General features: G+C 40.7%; 2 protein-coding genes across 5 annotated transcripts in view; one reads left to right on the forward strand and one right to left on the reverse strand.

Annotated features, from left to right (window-relative positions):
• Window positions 1-11,822, forward strand: part of LOC146448380 (leucine--tRNA ligase, cytoplasmic-like) — a 14,640-nt gene extending 2,818 nt beyond the window's left edge. The window contains exons 2-10 of one of the 4 annotated variants that reach the window (XM_085102631.1): window positions 1,335-1,439; window positions 1,554-1,573; window positions 2,309-2,390; window positions 5,197-5,249; window positions 7,704-7,767; window positions 8,041-8,108; window positions 8,823-8,919; window positions 10,003-10,134; window positions 10,208-10,295. In XM_085102631.1, the coding sequence (XP_084958757.1) occupies window positions 1,335-1,439; window positions 1,554-1,573; window positions 2,309-2,390; window positions 5,197-5,249; window positions 7,704-7,767; window positions 8,041-8,108; window positions 8,823-8,919; window positions 10,003-10,056 (543 nt within the window). In that variant the 3' untranslated portion in view covers window positions 10,057-10,134; window positions 10,208-10,295. The other 3 variants (XM_085102634.1, XM_085102632.1, XM_085102633.1) reach the window with 3 other exon arrangements.
• Window positions 11,823-13,413: 1,591 nt separating this feature from the next.
• LOC146448381 (uncharacterized) lies at window positions 13,414-19,444 on the reverse strand. Its single transcript, XM_085102637.1, has one exon. It carries the CDS (start codon window positions 19,147-19,149, stop codon window positions 13,669-13,671), a length of 5,481 nt encoding a protein of 1,826 aa, XP_084958763.1. The 5' UTR covers window positions 19,150-19,444; the 3' UTR covers window positions 13,414-13,668.
• Between the last annotated feature and the right edge of the window lie 483 nt (window positions 19,445-19,927).

Consider the following 19,927-nt stretch of genomic DNA (forward strand, 5'->3'; position numbering starts at 1 on the left):
CAGTTCCAGAAAATATCCATAACCCCCCCCCCCCCCCCCACGGAATTTTTTTTAAATTTTAACTCCCCACCCCCTCCGAATTTCCATTCCAGAGGGTTTATGATGAACCCCCCCCCCTACCCCTCCGGAATTTCCGGGTTTTTAAAACCCTCCTCCCTGAACCCCTTGGAAGTTCAAAATCCACTTAGACTAAGAAAATTGATGACTCACGCTATTACGATCAATTTTTTTATTATTGAAGCAACGTCGATTACTCGTGTTCAGCTATTTGCAACACTTTTACTTGTTTATCCTTTTGCTACAAATTGGAAAAAAATGGTCGATTTTTTACGTCAATAAAACACGGCTTAATTCTTTGTTGTTGCGTAGTTTACGTTTATAACTTTCTCGAGCGGGTTATCTCTATCACATTACAAATTTTCTTTTTCACCTAGAAACGACGGCCTTTACAAATTCCATTTTCGTAATGACCTCTGCAGAAAAACGTTTGCTATTTATACCGTGCTGGATTATAATATTATTTTTCCCCAGTGGCGACTGAATATTCTTGCCAGCCAACTTTGTGCCTCGCTTACTATTTTTCGTGAATTTCCTTTAACCTCTGGAGAAATTCTTCATAGGAACACCCCCAAACCCCACGGAAATTTCCGTCTATTAGCCCCCCTCCCCCTCGGAATTTCCATTGACCTTCCGTGGGGGGGGGGGGAGGGGAATATTTTCTGGAACTGCACAATAAGTTTGACAATTGCCGTCTTCATGAAAGTGAGCTTTGACGCTATAGTTGCCAGAGGTTTTCTTTTGTTTGGGAAAAAAAAGGAACAAAACCACTAGGGCCAGTGTCAAGTTTGAGCTGTATGTGACCTTTTAGCCAACTAATTTTAAGCTTGAGCTTACGTTATTTCACAGTTCTGTTAGATACCATTTGCCACCAAATTATTGTTTGGTTTTGTTCCTCAAACAGCTGTCATTTTGAATGATTTATACACAGTCAGCTATATGTACACTGCAATTAAGTCTACGGTCTGCATATGTCATAGCAGTGAGCTGATGAGAAGTCTGGAATGAAGAAGCGCAATGACGGAGGTGACAGAGAATGTTGGGGAGTTTCAGTTAGAGTTAGTGTCAACCCTTGTCCTTCAATAGTCAAATGGAAAATTGTCATGTAGATCCTCTCACTCAGGAAAGCCTAAGTTCAAACCCATGGGGCACAAAAAGTTGCTTTCTATTCTGCCTGAGGGTTCAGCTTGGTAATTTAGTTTTCTGCAACTGAACGTTTGTGGATGTGAAGTGATCCATATATATTTCGTCTTAAGTGAAGTTATTTTAATCCATAGATCGACAGAAAGAGCACTGCCAAGGTTGATTATCTGAAAGAGGTTGACTCACAAATTCAGAGGAGATGGGCTGAGAACAAGACCTTTCAAACAGATTCAGTTCTTGTAAGAATATAATTTGAAGTGATTTAATTTACGTGCTGTTCAATTTCTGACTTGAAATATTGCTGCAAGGTATGTGTCATTAACTGATGGCTATTTTCTTGTCCTTGTTTTCAGCCTGGTTCACCAGAAGCTAAGTAAGTATTACAAACTTGACAAGATCTTTTTACAGTCATATTGTCTATTTTATCACTGGGGTCCTCACGTCTATTCTGACGTGAAAAAATTAATGGAAATTTATGTGATTAGCTTTATTTTTATTCATGTCTGTCTCTTCTAATCAACTTACAGCATAATTTCTAAAAGTCAAAATGCTGTTATTGTCATGTTAATGGCCGGCCATTGTGAGAAGAGTTTCCAATGCCAATGTTCCAAATTTTACGTGTGAAATTTACCACACCTGAACTTGACAGTTCACTTATTGTCAATTAATGAACTTGACAGCAAAGTGAACAATGGCCTTTTCAAACTTAACTACGTACTGCCCTACACCATAGCTTAAGTGAACCAAAACAGAAACAGACCAAATGGGGGTTTGCATTGCAATTAGATATCAAACTGAGTGAGGTCAAACTACAGTTCAAAACTTTGATTTGATTGAAGCAAAATCTCTAGAAATGGGAAACTAGTTTCAAGCAGTACTGTATGTTGGTGCCAGCCTTTGCTTAAGATGTCAAGTTATTTATTTGGTTAATTTCATTTTACCTATTTCATGAAAGAAGACAGCACATTCAATTAAATGATCAGAAGTGACATATGAACTGTGCATCCAACACACCTTGTGTTAAGAAAAAAATAATTAGCAGCATTTAGTGTATTAATCTGATGTGATCAAAACATTAATTTTATGATTAATCTACCTGTTATTATAGCAAGGAAAAATTCTTTGTTACATTTCCATACCCTTACATGAATGGAGAACTTCATTTGGGACATACATTCACACTTTCAAAGGTACGTTATGTGCGGATACATTTTTTAATCCTTATTTTTAACCCTTTCCCGCCCAAGAGTGCCATATGGCACAAGATGCAATTATGAGCTCAGTATTTGGTCAATTTGTGTGAAATTTGCACGACCAGAAGATAATGGAAAGATCTACAAATCGAAGGCATAAAATCGTGCCCCCCTCTTATATGAGACTTGATTTCCCACCCCTCAAACTTTTGGAATTTTTTTCCTTTGTACATTAAGAGTCCAGTTGATACGTTACAACAAGCAATGCACTGAGAGCTGTACATTAAGCTATAGTTCAGGGGGATACCCAATATGTACAACAAATAGGAAAATTTTCAACATTTTCCTTCGTTCGTTTTGGACTTTTCTCACTGTAATATGTGACCTCCTCCATCTCTGTTGGTGTGATTTATACGTAGTTACTAAAACAATGAATGACATAAAATGATCTAAAATGATCTAAAATGATTTTATTTTTTTAATTTTATAACAAAGACTAATGAGCAGCACAACAGAAGACTTCTTGTAGTTTATTTCCGACGCGTTTCGTCTCTACCGGAGACTTCTTCAGGGAAATTCCCGATAATTACTGTATCACTACCTCGGATTTGATTGATGCAAAGTGTCTAGTTTTTCCTTAGCAATGTGGTTTTAATTGGTACGAAGTGCCTAGTTTTTCCCCAGCAACGCGGTTTTGATTGGTACGAAGCGAAGTTCTATGTTTCGCCCAGCAATGCGGTTTTGATTGATGCAACTATTTTATTTGGAACTGGCGTAGAGTTATCTTTTATTCATGCGCTACCCTTGACTTGTTAACTGCGTGTTTATTTTAAGAAATAGGCCTTAGCACGGTTTTCGACGCCATTTTGACGAGTAGGCAAACAGGCTTGAAAAAATAGTGTTTGTATGGAAATCTGATGTCAAATAATTTTGATAAAACATCGCTTCTGAAAAATTAATGAATTGGAAACTTTTGGCACTAGGAAAAGGATTAAGAAAAAAAATTGGAGGGACGTAGCTGTGCCAGAAAGCGTCCAGTCGTGTTTTGAACTTTCCATACATTTGTCTGCATAGCGAACCAGCCGTGAACTGCTACTAAAAATAGTTTGCGGGAAAAAATACCGAAAACCGTGATAAGGCCTATTGATGCACAGATATGCCTTTGCATTGTTTACAAAAGCGTTTTATCAGTGTTTACACAAGTATTTAACCTTGTCGTGTGGCTTTTAATGTGCGACCGGAAAACAGTGCCGATATTTTTGGGTCTTTCAGACCGACCAAAAAAAAAAAGATTCGCTCTAGTGCGGTTCGTTTACGCAACTTTGTCATCGAATTGGCTTACGTGCAACCATCGGCACTTTTCGAGTCTTCTTCTGTCTTTCCGGCAGGTCACAGCAGCTTCCTGGTATCAGCCTTTACTTTGGTAAGCACTGACAGTTCTGTAATTCTGTAATTTTATCTTGGTTTCACTTCATTTAGATCAATTAAGAATATTTCCGATTTATTTTAGATCATTTTAGGTCATTCCTTGTTTTAGTAACTACAGTGATTTATAGCACACTCCAGAAAATACCTTTTAAATGGTATATCACATGTGGTGTCCCAGTTCATAGTTAACGATTTAGAAAAATTCGGCATTTCCCTTGGGCAGGAAAGGGTTAACTAAATATACCTGATTTCATTGTTGTTGTGTGTAACAAATTGTAGAATTGTCAAAACTTTGAAAATCAAATACTGTAGCATTGTTCCCTTTATAAAATTGATTTTTATGACGGTAATACATTGTACTTAATTAGATATAAAATAAATTATTATGACTCCCCAGTACCGCTATCCTCCTGTTCTTAACAGTGAGCAAATATTCAATATTAAATGAGAGTTTTACAACAAAATTGTAAAACACAGTTAATGGAACGTGACGCCTTTTGCCCTGTGGGGCATTGCTGGTATTGTACTTAAAACTCGGTACTTGGTACTGTAAGGTACCATTCTATTCATTGTCTAGGCATTTTTCTATAATTCTATCTTAGTATGTTGCAATTCTGTCTGGATACTAGTTATTTCGGCCTTTCTAAATAGTTAAATCTTCTGTATACCCCATTCATGTCTCTGTTATTATGATGTAAGGTCTAGCATGTAAATGGTACAAGCCTGGCAATTGGCTCAGGCATGGAACACTGTGTAGGTATAAAACGCTGTGTAAAAGGTTTTAACTCACATTTCTTATAAATGCAATTGTTTGCTTGCTGTTAAGCTGTGTAAATTTTTTCCCTCCCTCCCTCCCTTTGGAGGCCATGTTATCAATATACTGGGGTCACCAATCGTTGGTTGCGTTTCGGTTAAGTCTGCGTAGCGACTTCCCCAAGCTAAGTTCTCTAGTATTTTCTGCCGTGTTTTAATTGTATTGACCTGCCAATATTCCAGTCCGACCCAGCAGCGCTGGTGAGATAGGTGAGGCACGATAGGTCTATTCAGTTACTCTAGTTTTGGGACCTGCCAATACTCTTCTCGGAGTGGCGCTGCTGGCCTAGCTGTGCTGCTGTTGCAGCGCGTTGTTGTGTTTTGTTGTTGTTGGCCTAGGTGCAGCTGGAAGTGCCAGGGAAGTGAGGCCTTAAAATGGTCACGCAATTTAATAGAAGTCGCCTGTCACGCAATCGCTGAGCGGTGTTCCCCCTTATTTACGCCAATATGTTTGTTGTCTTTACTTTAGTTAATTCTATGTTTGAGTAGAGTACTGGCAGGAGGAACTGGCAATGTTTTGGCCATTTCAGTTTTTACTTTGTTCTTGTTTAACGGCTTAAAGGGAAAAGATGTCTGTTTCCATTTGGTCTGCACTGTACCAGAATGCCAATCAAGGTACTGGTATTAGAGAAATGGTAAAATTAATGTTGGATATACCATTAAACTCAGGGGGAGGAGGCAACTTCACACATAGTCCCTTAAAAGTGATCCTCCTTAACTTGCAAAGCCCAAGGTTTATGTCAACAAATTCATGTGCTGAGCGTGCATACATCTTGTGGTTGTTCTAAAATCCATTAAGATTGCATGGAAAAATCTGACAGTCAAATATTTTGGCCAAGGGGAAAATTTACTACTGACAGCTAACTGTATGTTTCAGCCTGGATAATTCATGGATATAAAATTATTAATGTTGCACTTTTATTTTGCTTTTGACAATTTTTATGTGCTGTTTGGTGCTTGTGTAAACAAATATCTTCCTCAGAAGTGTATGTTCATTGTATCTGAAGCTACAAAAAGGCCTCTAGGGCACACTACTGATGTGAGTGAATGTAACATGATGCCTTGACAGAACTCTGTTTCCTCAGAAGACAACTTTTTTATAAATGATGACACTTACAGCAGCTAACAAACAAGAAATCGGGGTGGACCTGGAGTGGAACAAAATATTGCAAATCTATTGTCGTTTACTTTACGTTTTGGGTTCTACATCGCACGCTCGAGAAAGGATACACGCTAAACTATTCTTCAAATAAAAACTTCAACCTGTTTTAATAATCCTGTAAATTAAAATCTTTTAGGAAGCGATAAATCTCACTTACATCCAAAGTGGATGGTCTACCTTTGGATGCATTGTCGAATGGCAAAATATATTGTCAAACATCGCAATACACAGGCTCTTTGCTCGGTTCCCACCTCTGAAGCCTAAATAGTTTTTTTGAACGAAAATCAATTCATCTCTTCTCATTTGAAGCCAGCTTAAATGTGTAACGAAGCTGGAGTAGGAGATTAGTACTCAGTCGATGGGAATTCCATTGGTGAAATGCATGTTATGAACACTTGTAAGCCGTGCGAAAACGAATGGTCAGGATACAGTTTGTCTGAAGGTTTGGTTAACAAAACTTTAGTAGCAAACAGCTTGAATTTGTGAAGAACTGTAAGCGGACAATATGTTTTCAATAATCCAAAGGAAATTTTTAATGACTTTCAGACATGATAATTATTGATGCAACAAAAGTGCAAGATTATTATTTTTGTTGGTTGCTTGTTTAGCTATGTAATCTTGTTTACAAAGTTTACAGTAACCTCAAAACACTTAATATGCAGGATGGTTGTTTTGCTTGTATGGAGTACTGCAAATAGCAGCAAAAGTTGTTTCTCCGACCCCTTCTTTTCAAGGAATAATGATAATAATAATAATAATAATAATAATAATAATAATAATAATAATAAAAATAATAATAATAATAATAATAATAATAATAATAATAATAATAATGTTTATTTCTTATGTTGCGAAGTCTAACATGCAATAAAGATATGATGGAATGCGCATTACAACAATAAAATCTTAAAGTAATGAATGGCTAATCTAAATAATAACAACAATAATAATTTACAATCTCCGGAAAAACAATAAAACTAAAGTATCAGTTTTTAAGAGAGATCTAATTTAAAAAGATGTGTCTTTAGTAAAACTTTAAAAGTATTCAATGATTGGCATTGTCTGATTTCTAAAGGGAGTCGGTTCCATACTTTGGGCGCGACATTTTCAAACGTTTTACTTGTATATCGATAGAACAGTAAGTCAGTGTGTCACTGATCAGGCTTGAAAAGATTTCCCTGATTACATGGGTTCACTTTAGAAGATAAAAATAACTCTGAAATAAAGATCTTTATATTTTTCTCTCCAATCGTTTCACGATCATCATGGACTTTGATATTTGGTTTTGTCTTATTTACTTGTTTTATTTTTTGTGATGGGATTGAATCTAGTAAAGAAGATACAATAATCAGTCTATGATGCTTGCAAAGTTGAAATTGCTTTGACAGACTCATGAATGCTGAATGCAAATAACTCTCTGTGAACTAAGGATTATCCTAGGCTCGATTACGAGCCGCTGTTCAGGAAAATGAGCCCGCACTCATCCCCCCGAAGATGAAAAACCGGACCCGGGAGACAGCGGAAATCAAGCCTAGGATTATCCCAGAATAGAACTTTTCTTACCACTTTAAGTTTTTATTACCAGTATTGATTCCTTTGAAGAATTTGGCATGACAGATTTGAGGGAGGCAAAAGAAGTTCCTTTGTTTGCATGTGCCAACAGTGAGGATTGGAGTCAACAAGAATCCAGAATAAATATTTGTAATTATAATAATAAAAATACATCTTTCAAGAGGTGGCTTCCGTCACTAAAAAGTGCTTTTCAGGGGGATCTCTTTGAATATAAACATCTTCATTTCGGTATAATTAGAGCTTATTGTTCCAAATACTGTTGACATCTCGCACCCTAAATAGTCTTTTTCTGTTGTTGCCTTCTGATTAATTTACCTTGTAATGTTTTTTTATAGATACACTATATTCTCCCCCAAGGATGGCCAACCTCGTATGGATCATGACAGACAGACAGGAGAGGTGCGCGAAACTAGACTATTTTTATTTAGAACACTCTCCATTTCCATGAACTCTATGTGTGTTCACGTATTGATATATTTAGGAGAATCCCATGCTTATTTCTGTGATGCTGTTGTGCTGATTTAAAAGGGTGTTATAATATTGGTGTTGGGGGTATTGCCCAAATTCTGGAACAAAAATGAGCAAATGTTGTTTTGTTATAGAAATTGGGAGTTTCGGGTGTTTTGCAACATGCGCTTTGCACCATTATTTATGGTCTAATTTTTTCACCAGGGTGTTGCACCACAGGAATACACAGGAATCAAGATGAAGATCTGTGAGCCTTTTGTTGGGAAGTTAAGGTATACTAGTGTACTGACATGAAAAAGTCAACTGATTTCTTTGATTTTTGTTACCCATAACACAAAATGCCCATGTTTTTTTTTAATTCACCTTCATCATAAGGTTTTTTTTAAAATGCATAATGATATTTCAAAGGTGTTTTAAGCCATAAAAGGATTTACATGTAGTGTGCTAAAACTCAAAGAATTCAATGAAATCTTTCCTGCCATAAAGCATGATTCAAAAATCCCACTAACGTCCCATTAAATAGGAGAGGGCCACCTTAATTATTACAACAATTATTAATATATAATTAATATTGATATGTATGCCAAAGGTTATGTTACTGAGATATTACATGTAAGAGTACATGAGGGTGAAAAAGCAAGGCCCAGTTTCAGATTTCAAAATATATTTTGTTGATTAGACTTGAAAAAAAAGCTTTGTTTACTTTTTAAAGTCAGGAAGTTACAGTAATTGATGACTCGATTAAATGGTTGACTGATTGACTGAATAACCAACCAACCCACTCCGAGCTTGCTTGCTTGGTCAATTGATCAGTGATTCCATCTGTTAATTGGTCAACTGTTATATTGGTTAGCTGATTAGTCTGAACTGGCTAGTTGGCTGGGTAAATGTATGACTGGTTGCTTAACTGACTGTCTGATTATGTGGTGAATGGTCACTTTTACTGGCTGATATTTCTGTTATTCTTTCTTTTACGACATGTTCAGTGCATTGTCAGGAAAAAATGTGTTTCTGATGGCTGCCACATTGAGACCTGAGACAATGTATGGGCAGACAAACTGCTGGGTTCAACCTGACATCAAGGTATCGAACAGCAATGTCCAATGTAGACTTCTATTTTACAGATATCAGCATTCTGTAGCATCAATGCGGCTTTAATTTCTTTGTTATCACTTCCACATGTGACAGCCCCAAAATCAAAACTACAAATAGAGCAGACATGATAATGAAGTAAGAGTGAAAGAGACCTTCAAAACAATTTAGTTAGAAAGGCATAGAAATTAAGGGTTACAGAAATTCAGATTTCATAGCATTTTCTGATAAGAGACAGCAACATTTTGATGCAGCAATCTTTATGGAGCTTGTCTGGCCAATTTTTTTGGTACTTTGAGATGAGCAGAAAGTACAGAGGCAAAGGGCATTAACCTTCCTTCCCCCCCCCCCCCCCACCTCACACCACCACCCTAAAACAAACAAACAAATAAACAGAACAACAACAAAAAACCACCATCCCTGATGATGCTTGTTGGTTAGGTGGGTAGGGAACAAGTAGTTTGTAAACTCCTTTAATTTTGGGTAGGGACAGGAAGAACAGAAAGTCTTAGGGAAGCATGTCTATGAGTGCAATTTTTTGCTTTCAGTGTTGAAGTAATTATATAGAAAGTGTATGTAAACAGAGGGTTTCTTCAAATAGTAACTGTATGTCCTTAACACCGCCTGCCTAGATTAGCTCGCTATTTACAGGCGGTGTTCATTTGTAAGTAACGTTTGAAAAACTTAATAAAACTTGAACTTGAACTAGATCACAGCATTAAAAGTTTACCATAAATGAAACATTATTGACACAGGAATGTTTCCACTCCAGTATGTAAAATGTGTCTGTCACAAAGGAGATTTGATCAGCTCTTTTGAATTTAACCCCAACCCAAAACAAGTGTTTTTAAGATGAACTGGCCTCAAAAAAAAAAAAAAACTTCGGATGAAATGTCATGGAACCACTCTTTAGTTAAGATGTATAGCAAGATATGTCAGGGATGTAACATAGACTTGTAAACTCACCTAGGATACATTTCAACCCATGAAGGCATCATAAATCTGATCCCTGCCTTCAGACATTCTTCCCATGTGTATTTATTTTAGAGTTTCTACAACGATTTTTTCTTTCAGTACATTGCCTTTGAGACAAACATTAAGAATGAGATTTACATCAGCAGCCGATGAGCAGCAAGGAATATGTCGTACCAAGGGTTTACGCCCCAGGAGGGAGTGGTCAATGTCCTGTTAGAACTAACCGGACAGGTCAGTACAGGCTCAAACCACTTTACATTTCTTTCTTGATTTTTGGCTAAAACAACTGATTGTTTCTTTGCAGGACATTATGGGAATTCGTTTAAATGCTCCACTCACTTCACATGCTGTAGTCTACACTCTTCCTATGCTGACTATCAAAGAAGACAAAGGTAATGAAGCTTATGAGCATCATGATACTATTTCTAGTCAACTGCAAATGTTCAAGGCACTAAGCAAATCGTTCCCTGCTGTCTGTTGCCCCTCTGCTGGGGCCCCAGGTGCCACACTTTTGAATTACGTTTAATTTTAGACGACGTGTATTGTTTTGTAATTTCTTTGTGTGGCAAAAAAAAAACCCAACTTATTAAATAATTAAGTAGTTATTCATGTATATTTGTTATTTGATTGACTGAAAAAAGGGCCCGCCATTAACTTGAAAGAAATTAAAAACCCTGACAAAGAGGAAGTATTGTACTAAATCAGTATAATATTACAAAACAATTAATAAATTCGTAAAGCTTCTTGGGTCAAAGGCAGCGCTAATTATCCATGCCGATTTTAAGTTTAAAGTGAGTGTATGAACTAGGGTGGTAATTGCTTGGCTTATCCTTGGTCTATTTTAGGTACTGGTATTGTGACATCAGTTCCTTCGGATGTTCCGGATGATTACGCTGCGCTCAGAGATGTGAAAAACAAACCGGTCAGTGAGACATTGCTTCTTAAGTATGCGTATGCGCAAAGGGTTGACGCGCATAACACGTATTAAAAAGAGTCATTTGTTTACCCACAGACCACCAAAGAGCTCTCTATCGAGAAACTGTGGTATCTGTGCGTTCCGGGTCGAATTGGAATTTGGAAGTGTTTTGTTTTTTGTAGTCTCCCTCGCAGCCGTTCACGCAACGCTCCTCCCCAGGAGTTAGTGGGGAGGAGCGTTGCGTAACGACACTAAAAACGGCTGCGAGGGAGACTATGTTTTTTGTGGAGCGAGGAAAACTGGAGAACTCGTAAAAAAAGCCCCAGGCAAGGATAAAAACTTACAACAAACTTACTATGTATTTTCTTAACGAGAAGCTCTCTGATTAACCATAAATGAGAAATCATCAACACTTCATGCTTTTATCCCAAGGCTTTCAGACAGAAGTACGGCATTACAGATGAGATGGTGCTTCCTTATGAACCTATTCCTATCATCCGGATTCCTGGTTATGGGGACCTATGTGCGGTAAAGGCGTGCGATGACCTCAAGATAAAAAGCCAAAACGACAAGGATCTTCTGGTGGAGGCAAAGGAGCTCACCTATAAGAAAGGATTCTACGAGAGAACCATTATCGTCGGGGAATTTGCGGGGCAGGAAGTACAGGAAGTGAAAAAACTCGTGCTGAAGAAAATGATAGAAAGCGTAAGTTTGCACCGATTGCTTCTTTTTCTTCTCTTCTTTTTTTTTAATGATTTGTTTCTCTTTCAAACATTCATTGCTAGAACATGGAGAGGCGGGACTCCCTCCACTCCCCCAGTGGTGCTTTGCGCTGAAATCTAAGAACGACCCTCCTCTCATGATTTGCAGGGCGAGGGACGAATCTACATGGAGCCAGAAAGAAAAGTGATTCCTCGTTCAGCGGATGAGTGCGTTGTTGCTCTATGTGACCAGTGGTAAGATAAAGCTGTTATTAAACACAAATAAAGCTGATTGGGGGCGGTGGGGGGGGGGGGGGGGGGAGGGGGGCACTTGCCCCGTTTTCGACAAACAACAGAACAATGCTCCCAACCCTAAATAACAATGCAGCTGCAGGTTATCAGGGTCCACTGAAAGTAGAGCTTTTGAAAGGTGAAGGTCTACTGTGCTAAGAATTAAAAGTCTCCATGCACAATTGAACTTCTTTATTTCTGTTACTCCCACATACATACCGTAACAACGGAAAATACACAATAATAATAACAACAACTTTATTTATCCACGGAATCCTTATCACTAAAAAGTGGTCCTCTAAAGAGCCGTGCGCATTAAACCTAGTGCTAAAAAGCTAAGGCATTAAAATTTTCAAACACAATTGAAAAATCCTATAATAGGTGTTAAAACTAAGCTAGAGAAATTCTAAAATACAATAGCAGAATAGAAACTATTCAAAGTAGTGGCTTGCTTAAGTAGTAGGTTATGAGTGGAATTAAGCCCCGTTAGTGGATCCCCTTGGATCCCCTTGGATCCCCTTAATCAATATTCCTAAGCGTCGAGTCCATGACGTCATCTATTGTTATAACCTAGGGAAAAAATGTCTTCCTGCATACTAATAAGTGTCGAGGTTTACTAATGAGCGTCACTCTTGCACAAAGGAAACAATAGACATACCCAGACTTGCCCGCTCTATACCCACCCTGATTGGATCTTAAGATTTGTATGGTCAGTTTGAATAAAAGCGCGCTTTCTCTTGGTAGCGTCACTCTTGCAATCGCTTTGCTGGGAAAACTTTTTTTCGATCTTTTAAACGTTAGTACCGTTGAAGATGACTTTTTTCACGAACGTTGTTGATCTTCAAGCTGCCTTGAGCGCTTGTTTAACTGTCCGCGACTGGGAGGTGTTGTTTGAAGCCCCGTTTGCTGGGAAAATTTATCTCCGAGATTTCAGGTTATTCGTGACGATTATCGATCATTACCGTCAAAAAACAAAACACACACACACACATATATACACACAAAGTGGCGCTGAAAACTCTATATTTCAAGTTTGTTTGACTATTACAAGACCGTTTTCTCCTACCTTTCTCGAGGAAATAAAAAAACTATTAAAGTCACGCACCGTTAGTCAGTTAATTATGCGGATCCACGAGTCTTAAGTTGCATACAAATTAGTTCAGTTCTGCTGGAAAAACCCAAGGGAGTATCTTGACGCATTAGTATATAATCAATTTTATATAACTTAACAAGGATCAATTAAAACACGCGACTTATAATTGCTAGCAATAGAACCAGACAAGAGATACCGTTTAAAAAACTTTATTAAAAAACAATGACAAAAAGAGTCAAATACTCAGCGATTTGAAAGGAAAAGGAATGAAAATGAATCATTTGACTGACTATTACAAATCCGTTTTTGTTTTTCGCTTCATTTCGAGGAATAATAAATATTCCTTCCGTGTCTACACAATTTTCCTACGGCCTCTAAGCCAAGAGTTCGACTTTCTTTGTTTCTTGCGGTTTGCCTTGTTCTTTGAAGTCGGTCTTTTAGTTTTTGCTTTAAAAGAGGCCTCATTTCTCCGCTGTCTTGACAGTTCGTACATGTAGAAAATATTCCACTCCACTCAAGAGGACTGTATAACGTTCTTTAATAAACACTCGCAGTTACGATCTCCTTCAATAGTCAGTCGTACAAATCCTTCTATACTCAGTCGAACAAATCCTTCTAGCTTATTATTTGATACCGGTCAAAATCATTCACATGTCAATCAAGTTTACATTACACATTCACTACATTTCATTGTCGCTAATATCCGGTTTCCGACACTCCCCCCACCCTTGACTCACTTTTGAGTCAAGGATGAACCGCTTCGTTTAGTCATGCTCAGAATTCAGTAGCATGTCCTTCGTCTTCCAGGCAGCATCTAGCGCGGCAGCTCGGCGAGGTCTGTCCCGCCTTGTTACTGCAGTACCTCCCTCATTCACTCTCGGTGTGTCTTCCAGTGATGCTGCGCGGACTTCTAAGGGGAATAGCCTTTGTACAGGCCTGCTCATGCGGACCTGTTTCCCCTTTGTGATCACTCTCACACTCGCTCCTCTTACCTCTTCGTCCTTTCCTGCAATGAGGCTTTCTACAACTGCTAGCTTCCAACTACCTCTCTTTGTGCCTTCATTATAAACTGTAACTAAATCTCCTACCTTAGGCGACTTTCGGTTGGAAGAACCTTGCATCTTGTGACACTCTCGTAGATCCGTCAAATACTCTCTCTGCCATCTCTTCCAAAAATGTTGCAACTTCTGGTTCAGATACTTGTATCGCCTTGCACAAGTGCTCTCACTCTCGTCTTCCTCTTCAGTGACTTCCGGCAATGATTGAAGTCTTCTTCCGTAGATCAAGTGTGCTGGAGTTAAAACTTCCCCTTCGGGGTCGTTATACTCGTACGTTAGCGGTCTAGAATTCAGAGTGCCTTCCACTTCCACAAGTACCGTCAGCAACTCATCGAAAGTTAACCTGGCATTACCGATTACCTTCTGAAGACACCTTTTAACGCTCCCAACCATTCGCTCAAAAAATCCACCCCACCATGGGGCCCTCTCCAGGTTAAAACGCCACTCAATTCGTCTGTTCTCCAGTTCTGCTATTATCTCGGGGTGACGGTAGAGAGTTTGCAGTTCTTTCTCTGTCCTTTTGAACGTCTTGGCGTTGTCTGACACAATCAAAGTGGGTGTTCCCATTCTGGCGGTAAATTTCCTGAAACAACGTAGAAAGGTTGTTGCTGAAAGATCCTCCACTAGGTCCAAGTACAAAGCTCTTGTCACACAACACGAAAACAGGGCGATGTATACCTTTCTCATCTGTTTACCTCTAGCCTTCACGTACAATGGCCCTGCGAAATCCACGCCAACCTTAGAAAACGGAGGGGACGGTCTCACCCTAAATTCCGGTAAGCTAGAAACCGGTGGCTGCGCAAACGACGTTCCTTCCAACTTCTTGCATACAACACACTGACTGAGCACCTTCTTCACTAATTGCCTACCTTTTGGTACCCAGAATCTCGAGCGCAATTCCGCCAGCGTGCCTCTCACTCCACTATGCAAGACTCTCTTGTGGCACTGTTGAATCTGCAGGTACGTTAAGCGATGGTCTTTAGGCAAAATTATCGGCTCTTTCGCGTCTTGAGGCAAATCTGAGTACTCCAAACGCCCCTTGCATCGAAGTACACCATTGCAATCCTCCGACAGTCCAAATGTACCGACCAGTTGCTTGTAGTTGTCGTCTCGTCTCAACTCTTTCTGTGCCACTTTAATCCAGTCATTTTCCACCTCTGTTAACTCTTGTAATGTGAGGGCTTCTCGCTTCCTTTCTTCTTTCGTCTTCTTCTGAACGTTGAAACAAAAGCGTTTAATCCACGCTGTCACTCTCAAAAGCTTTCTTATACAACTGTACCTGTCAATCTGTAAAACTCTGTCTAAACCGAGAGGCGTGTCAACTTGTACTGCCAAAACTGTGGCTTTACGTTCTTCCTCACTGCTCTCGGTCGTGGGTTCAATCGCTTTCACTGTCGGCCAACTGTCTTCTTTCTCCTTTAACCACATTGGACCATGCCACCACAACTCACTTTGCTTAAGCTCCAGCGCGGACACTCCCCTCGATCCAATGTCAGCTGGGTTTTCTTCACCCGGACAATGACTCCAATCCCCTTTTTCACTCAGCTTTAGAATCTCATTGACGCGATGTCGGACGAACTGTTTCCATTCCCCACGGTTCATAATCCAATGCAGCGCAGTCATGCTGTCCAGCCACAATCTCGACCGCTTCACTCCAGCCTGATGAGACAGCGCCGTCTCCACATTACTCATAAGCTTCGCCAGCATCAGCGCCGACATGAGCTCTAGCCTCGGTATCGACAACTCCTTCAATGGAGCGACTCTCGTCTTCGAAGTCAACATTCTTGTGTATCTTCCAGTACTGGTTAGGTACACCAGGTAAATAACAGCACAGTAAGCTTTCTTGCTTGCGTCCGCAAAGCCATGAAGAGAACAATGCAGTACTTCTTCGCGCAAATGATCCCAAACACATCGGTGGATCGTGATCGTTTGACAATCTAGGAGACTCTTGATCCAACTTTCAACACCTCGCTTGACTTCACCTTGAAGTGGATCGTCCCAACCGCTCTTTTGACGACATACATCTTGAAACATAATCTTAACTTTCACTGTAACCGGGCCCATAATTCCCAGTGGGTCAAAGATCCCTGCTAGCAGCCTTAAGGTGTTTCGTTTCGTGGCAGGAAGGCCTTTTGCGCGTTCAGCAATTTCCGTCAAGTCAAAACTGATTACGTCTGCTTCATAGTCCCACGCCAATCCTAACACCTTCTGACCCCTACAGCCTAGCCGCATCCCCACCGATGATTTGGCATAGGTGATGTCTTCTTCACTTACTGATCCACTGTCCACTTTCGCATCGGTTTCTATCCTGGCTCTGACCTGGGAATCGTTGGTTAGCCACTTCCTAAGATTGAAGCCTCCGTCTACCATTCGGTCATTGGTCTTGCGGTACAGTTCTACAACTTCTGCCGACTTCGCTCCACCCCCCACAAAATCATCTACATAAAACGAATCTCTCAATTTTTGCACAAATTCTGGGTCACATTCTTCATACTTCTTAAGGTGATGTCTAATTGTGGCGTTAAGCAGAAATGGCGATGCGTTAACTCCAAATACAACACGACAAAACCGGTATATGACAATACCAGACAAATCGGGAGGTTTTTCCATCCACAGAAAACGCAAACAATCTCGGTCTTGCACATCGACTTCAACATTTAAAAACGCCTTTTCTATGTCCCCGACAAGTACCACTCTATTCTCCCTGAATCGCAACAGTATATTGAACAGCAAAGGATTCAGCGAGGGCCCAACATGCAAGCAATCATTCAAGGACGTGCCTACCTTACCTTCCCTCGACGACGCGTCGTACACAACCCGCACCTTCGTGGTTGTTGAGTCCTTACGAATTACGGCTTGGTGTGGCAAGTAGTGAACTTTAGGCGCCTTCTCCAGCTCTACCACCCTCTCTATTATCCCAGCCTCTAGTTGATCTTGAATTATCGACGCATACTCCATCAACACTTCCGGTTCCTTTTCCAGTCTAGCGACCTGGGTCTTGAGGCGGCGCAAGCTCGTAGCGTAGTTGCTTGGGAGTTCTGGGTGCCCCTCCTTCCATGGCAACCTAACGGAATACCTGTTCCCTGTAAATGACACACTGTTTACAAACGCCTCGTGTACTTCGTCTTCAGACTCAACGATACCTAGCGTTTCCATATCCCACAGCTTATGGACGTCACTCTCTAAATTTAGGCGTTCTTCGCGAGCACTTCCGATCAGATTAACTTGCACCGAACGGGCTTCACTCTCATTCCCCGAGCTCTTCATGGGACCTGATAGTACCCACCCCAATTCCGTTTCCACGGCAACAGGCTCATCTGGTTTGCCCCTGATTGTGCACCCTTTCTGGAAGCTCCACAAGTAATCCGCGCCAATCAATACATCGATAAACATTTCTTCCGTTCCCTTACTCACGTCTGAAAACCACAGGCCTTTAAGGTGGGGGTATTCATATTTTGCAATCTCTACGTGGCTGTTTTGAATTGTTGAAATTTCAGGCACTACATAGGCTTCTATCTCAATAACTTTCTGACCCCCTAATGCACTCACCTTCATGTGTACAACATCTCTTAGCTGCGTATCTCGGGCGGTTTGTCCAAACGTGCTAATCCCGAGCCAATCTTGGCGAATCACTCTGAGCTGCGCGTGCTGAGCCACTCTGGCGGTCACGAAGGAGCGATGACTACCTGCATCGAACAAAACCCTAACCTTCCGCGGTTCTCCCTCCCCGCTAACAGCAGCGCATGCTGTTTGTAAGGCTACACGCCCACCCGTACCCACGTGCAAGCTACTAGGACTAGCGTTAATTGGACGCGCAACTGGCGCAACTTCGCATACAGAAATGTGGTGATTTCGGCCACAATTATTACACAACTCCATAGATTTACAGTCTCTCACACGATGTCCTTTCCTCAAACACTTAAAACACCTAGCGAATTTGTATAGAATGTCCTTACGTTTGTTTACATCAACTACTTTAGGACAGTGTTCATGGGCGTGTTTACCCAGGCAAAAGGCACAATTATCCGTCTCCTGTCTCGTATGCAAGGTAGTGTTCGTCGAGGTTCCTCTCATTCTGCTGTCCCTGCTCCTGAATGCACTCTGTTTCTGGTCCGGCGATCCAGCACTCGCGGTCACCACGTGGTCATGGTCTTCTCTTAGTTCCAGTTCGTTCAAAAATGCGGTCAGCATTTCCTCCATGGACCAGCTTAGGAAATCCGTGCCCCGCGTGATAGTCAGTCGAAAGGCCTCGGGTAATTTGTGCAGTACGGCCGGTACAACCACTGCTGAGTAGGTATTTTCATTTACGCTGAGAGCCTTTAGTCCTCGGAAATGTGTTTCACAACTATCATATAACTTTCTCAACCGCGGGGTGTCCTTGTCGTTAAAAACGTGTGGCAAATTGAGCAGATCATTTACGTGCGCTCTCTGAATGGCAGTTTCTTTCCCATATCGTTTCTTTAAAACCTCCACGGCCGCGGTGTAGTTCGCTGAAGTGAGGGAGAACCCAGCGATTGTCGATCTCGCCGGTTCGACAACTAAACTCCGCAGGTATGCAAACTTATCTACCGCTGCGAGGCTTTCATTTTTGTCGATGGCGCTTTCGAAGGAATCCCAAAACTCCTGCCATTCTTGTATTCTCCCGCTAAACTTCTTTACTTCCAGTTTAGGCAATTTGGCTGTTTTCTTAGGCGCCGGCGAACTAGCGGGAAATTGTGATGTCGACGCGTAAAACCCAGGGAAAACATTCTGACCTTCAGTTGGCATCTGTTGTTGAATTGGGGGCGGTGGCGACAATTGTTTCAATGCGTCTTCCATTCTGTCCACGATTCTGTTCAAATCAGTTCGCACAGAATCACTCCCTTCAATCTCCATTTCCATGCGCCCTTCTACTTCGTCATCGTCGCAACTCGCCATCAGATCAATAATTTCTTCGTCCAGTTTCTTTAGTGATTCAATCTTTTGTTGAATTGTTTGAATGTTATCTTTCAAATAAAACGCGTCCACAGAGACAGTTCCATCTGCTAATCGTTCGCCAATACGGTTACGGAGTTTCGTAGCCGCTCCTCTCAAGGATCCTCTAATTTTTATTTTCTTTGCAAGACTAACCTCGATGGCTTTGTTACTATTCTCTGTACCAGCAGCTGTACTAGCTGTCGGCGGCACCGTCCCATCAGTATTCTCCATTGCGTTGCCTTTCTTCGACTTTCTAGCGTTCTCTCGTCCAAAATCTGGCCATATCCGGCTCGTTCAGGACCACTGTGTAGAAAATATTCCACTCCACTCAAGAGGACTGTATAACGTTCTTTAATAAACACTCGCAGTTACGATCTCCTTCAATAGTCAGTCGTACAAATCCTTCTATACTCAGTCGAACAAATCCTTCTAGCTTATTATTTGATACCGGTCAAAATCATTCACATGTCAATCAAGTTTACATTACACATTCACTACATTTCATTGTCGCTAATATCCGGTTTCCGACAGTACACCGTTTCTTGTGTCTTTACTGGATTGTGATAGTGATTTTTTCCGGAATCATCCGCTTCACTTTCGTAAACTACGACTTTAACTTTAGGTTGCAGTTTCGCTTCTTGTAAATACTGTCTTCGCTGTGTGTGCTCTAACTGATGAACATCCGCGAGATGGTTAGCTAATCTGACAAGGTACTTCGCCCCGCAAGATGGAATCGGACAGTTTCTGCAAACTCTCTTGTAAACCATGTTGACAGTTTGTTGACTGAACACAAATGACATCTTTTTCGCAAATAGTCAGGTTATATAGAGTGTCAGAAGGGCCAAACACAGACCAGAAAGGCCATAACCAGGCCAAACACAGGCCTGAAAGGCCATAACCAGGTCTGAAAGGCCAAAACCGCGCCAAAAGGGACAAAAGGAGACAAACGGGCCATTTCTAGTCTTCTTTTATTTATGAAGGAGAACGCTTAGTAACCCCGCCTTCATCA

Source organism: Pavona decussata, unplaced genomic scaffold (assembly GCF_977016875.1).
Source record: "Pavona decussata unplaced genomic scaffold, jaPavDecu1.1 SCAFFOLD_960, whole genome shotgun sequence".
In the NCBI taxonomy this organism is placed as follows: Eukaryota; Metazoa; Cnidaria; class Anthozoa; order Scleractinia; family Agariciidae; genus Pavona; species Pavona decussata.

Bases quoted from the DNA above. Each gene is read 5' to 3' on its own strand.
- LOC146448381 (XM_085102637.1), bottom strand. From the start codon at position 19,149: ATGGAGAATACTGATGGGACGGTGCCGCCGACAGCTAGTACAGCTGCT.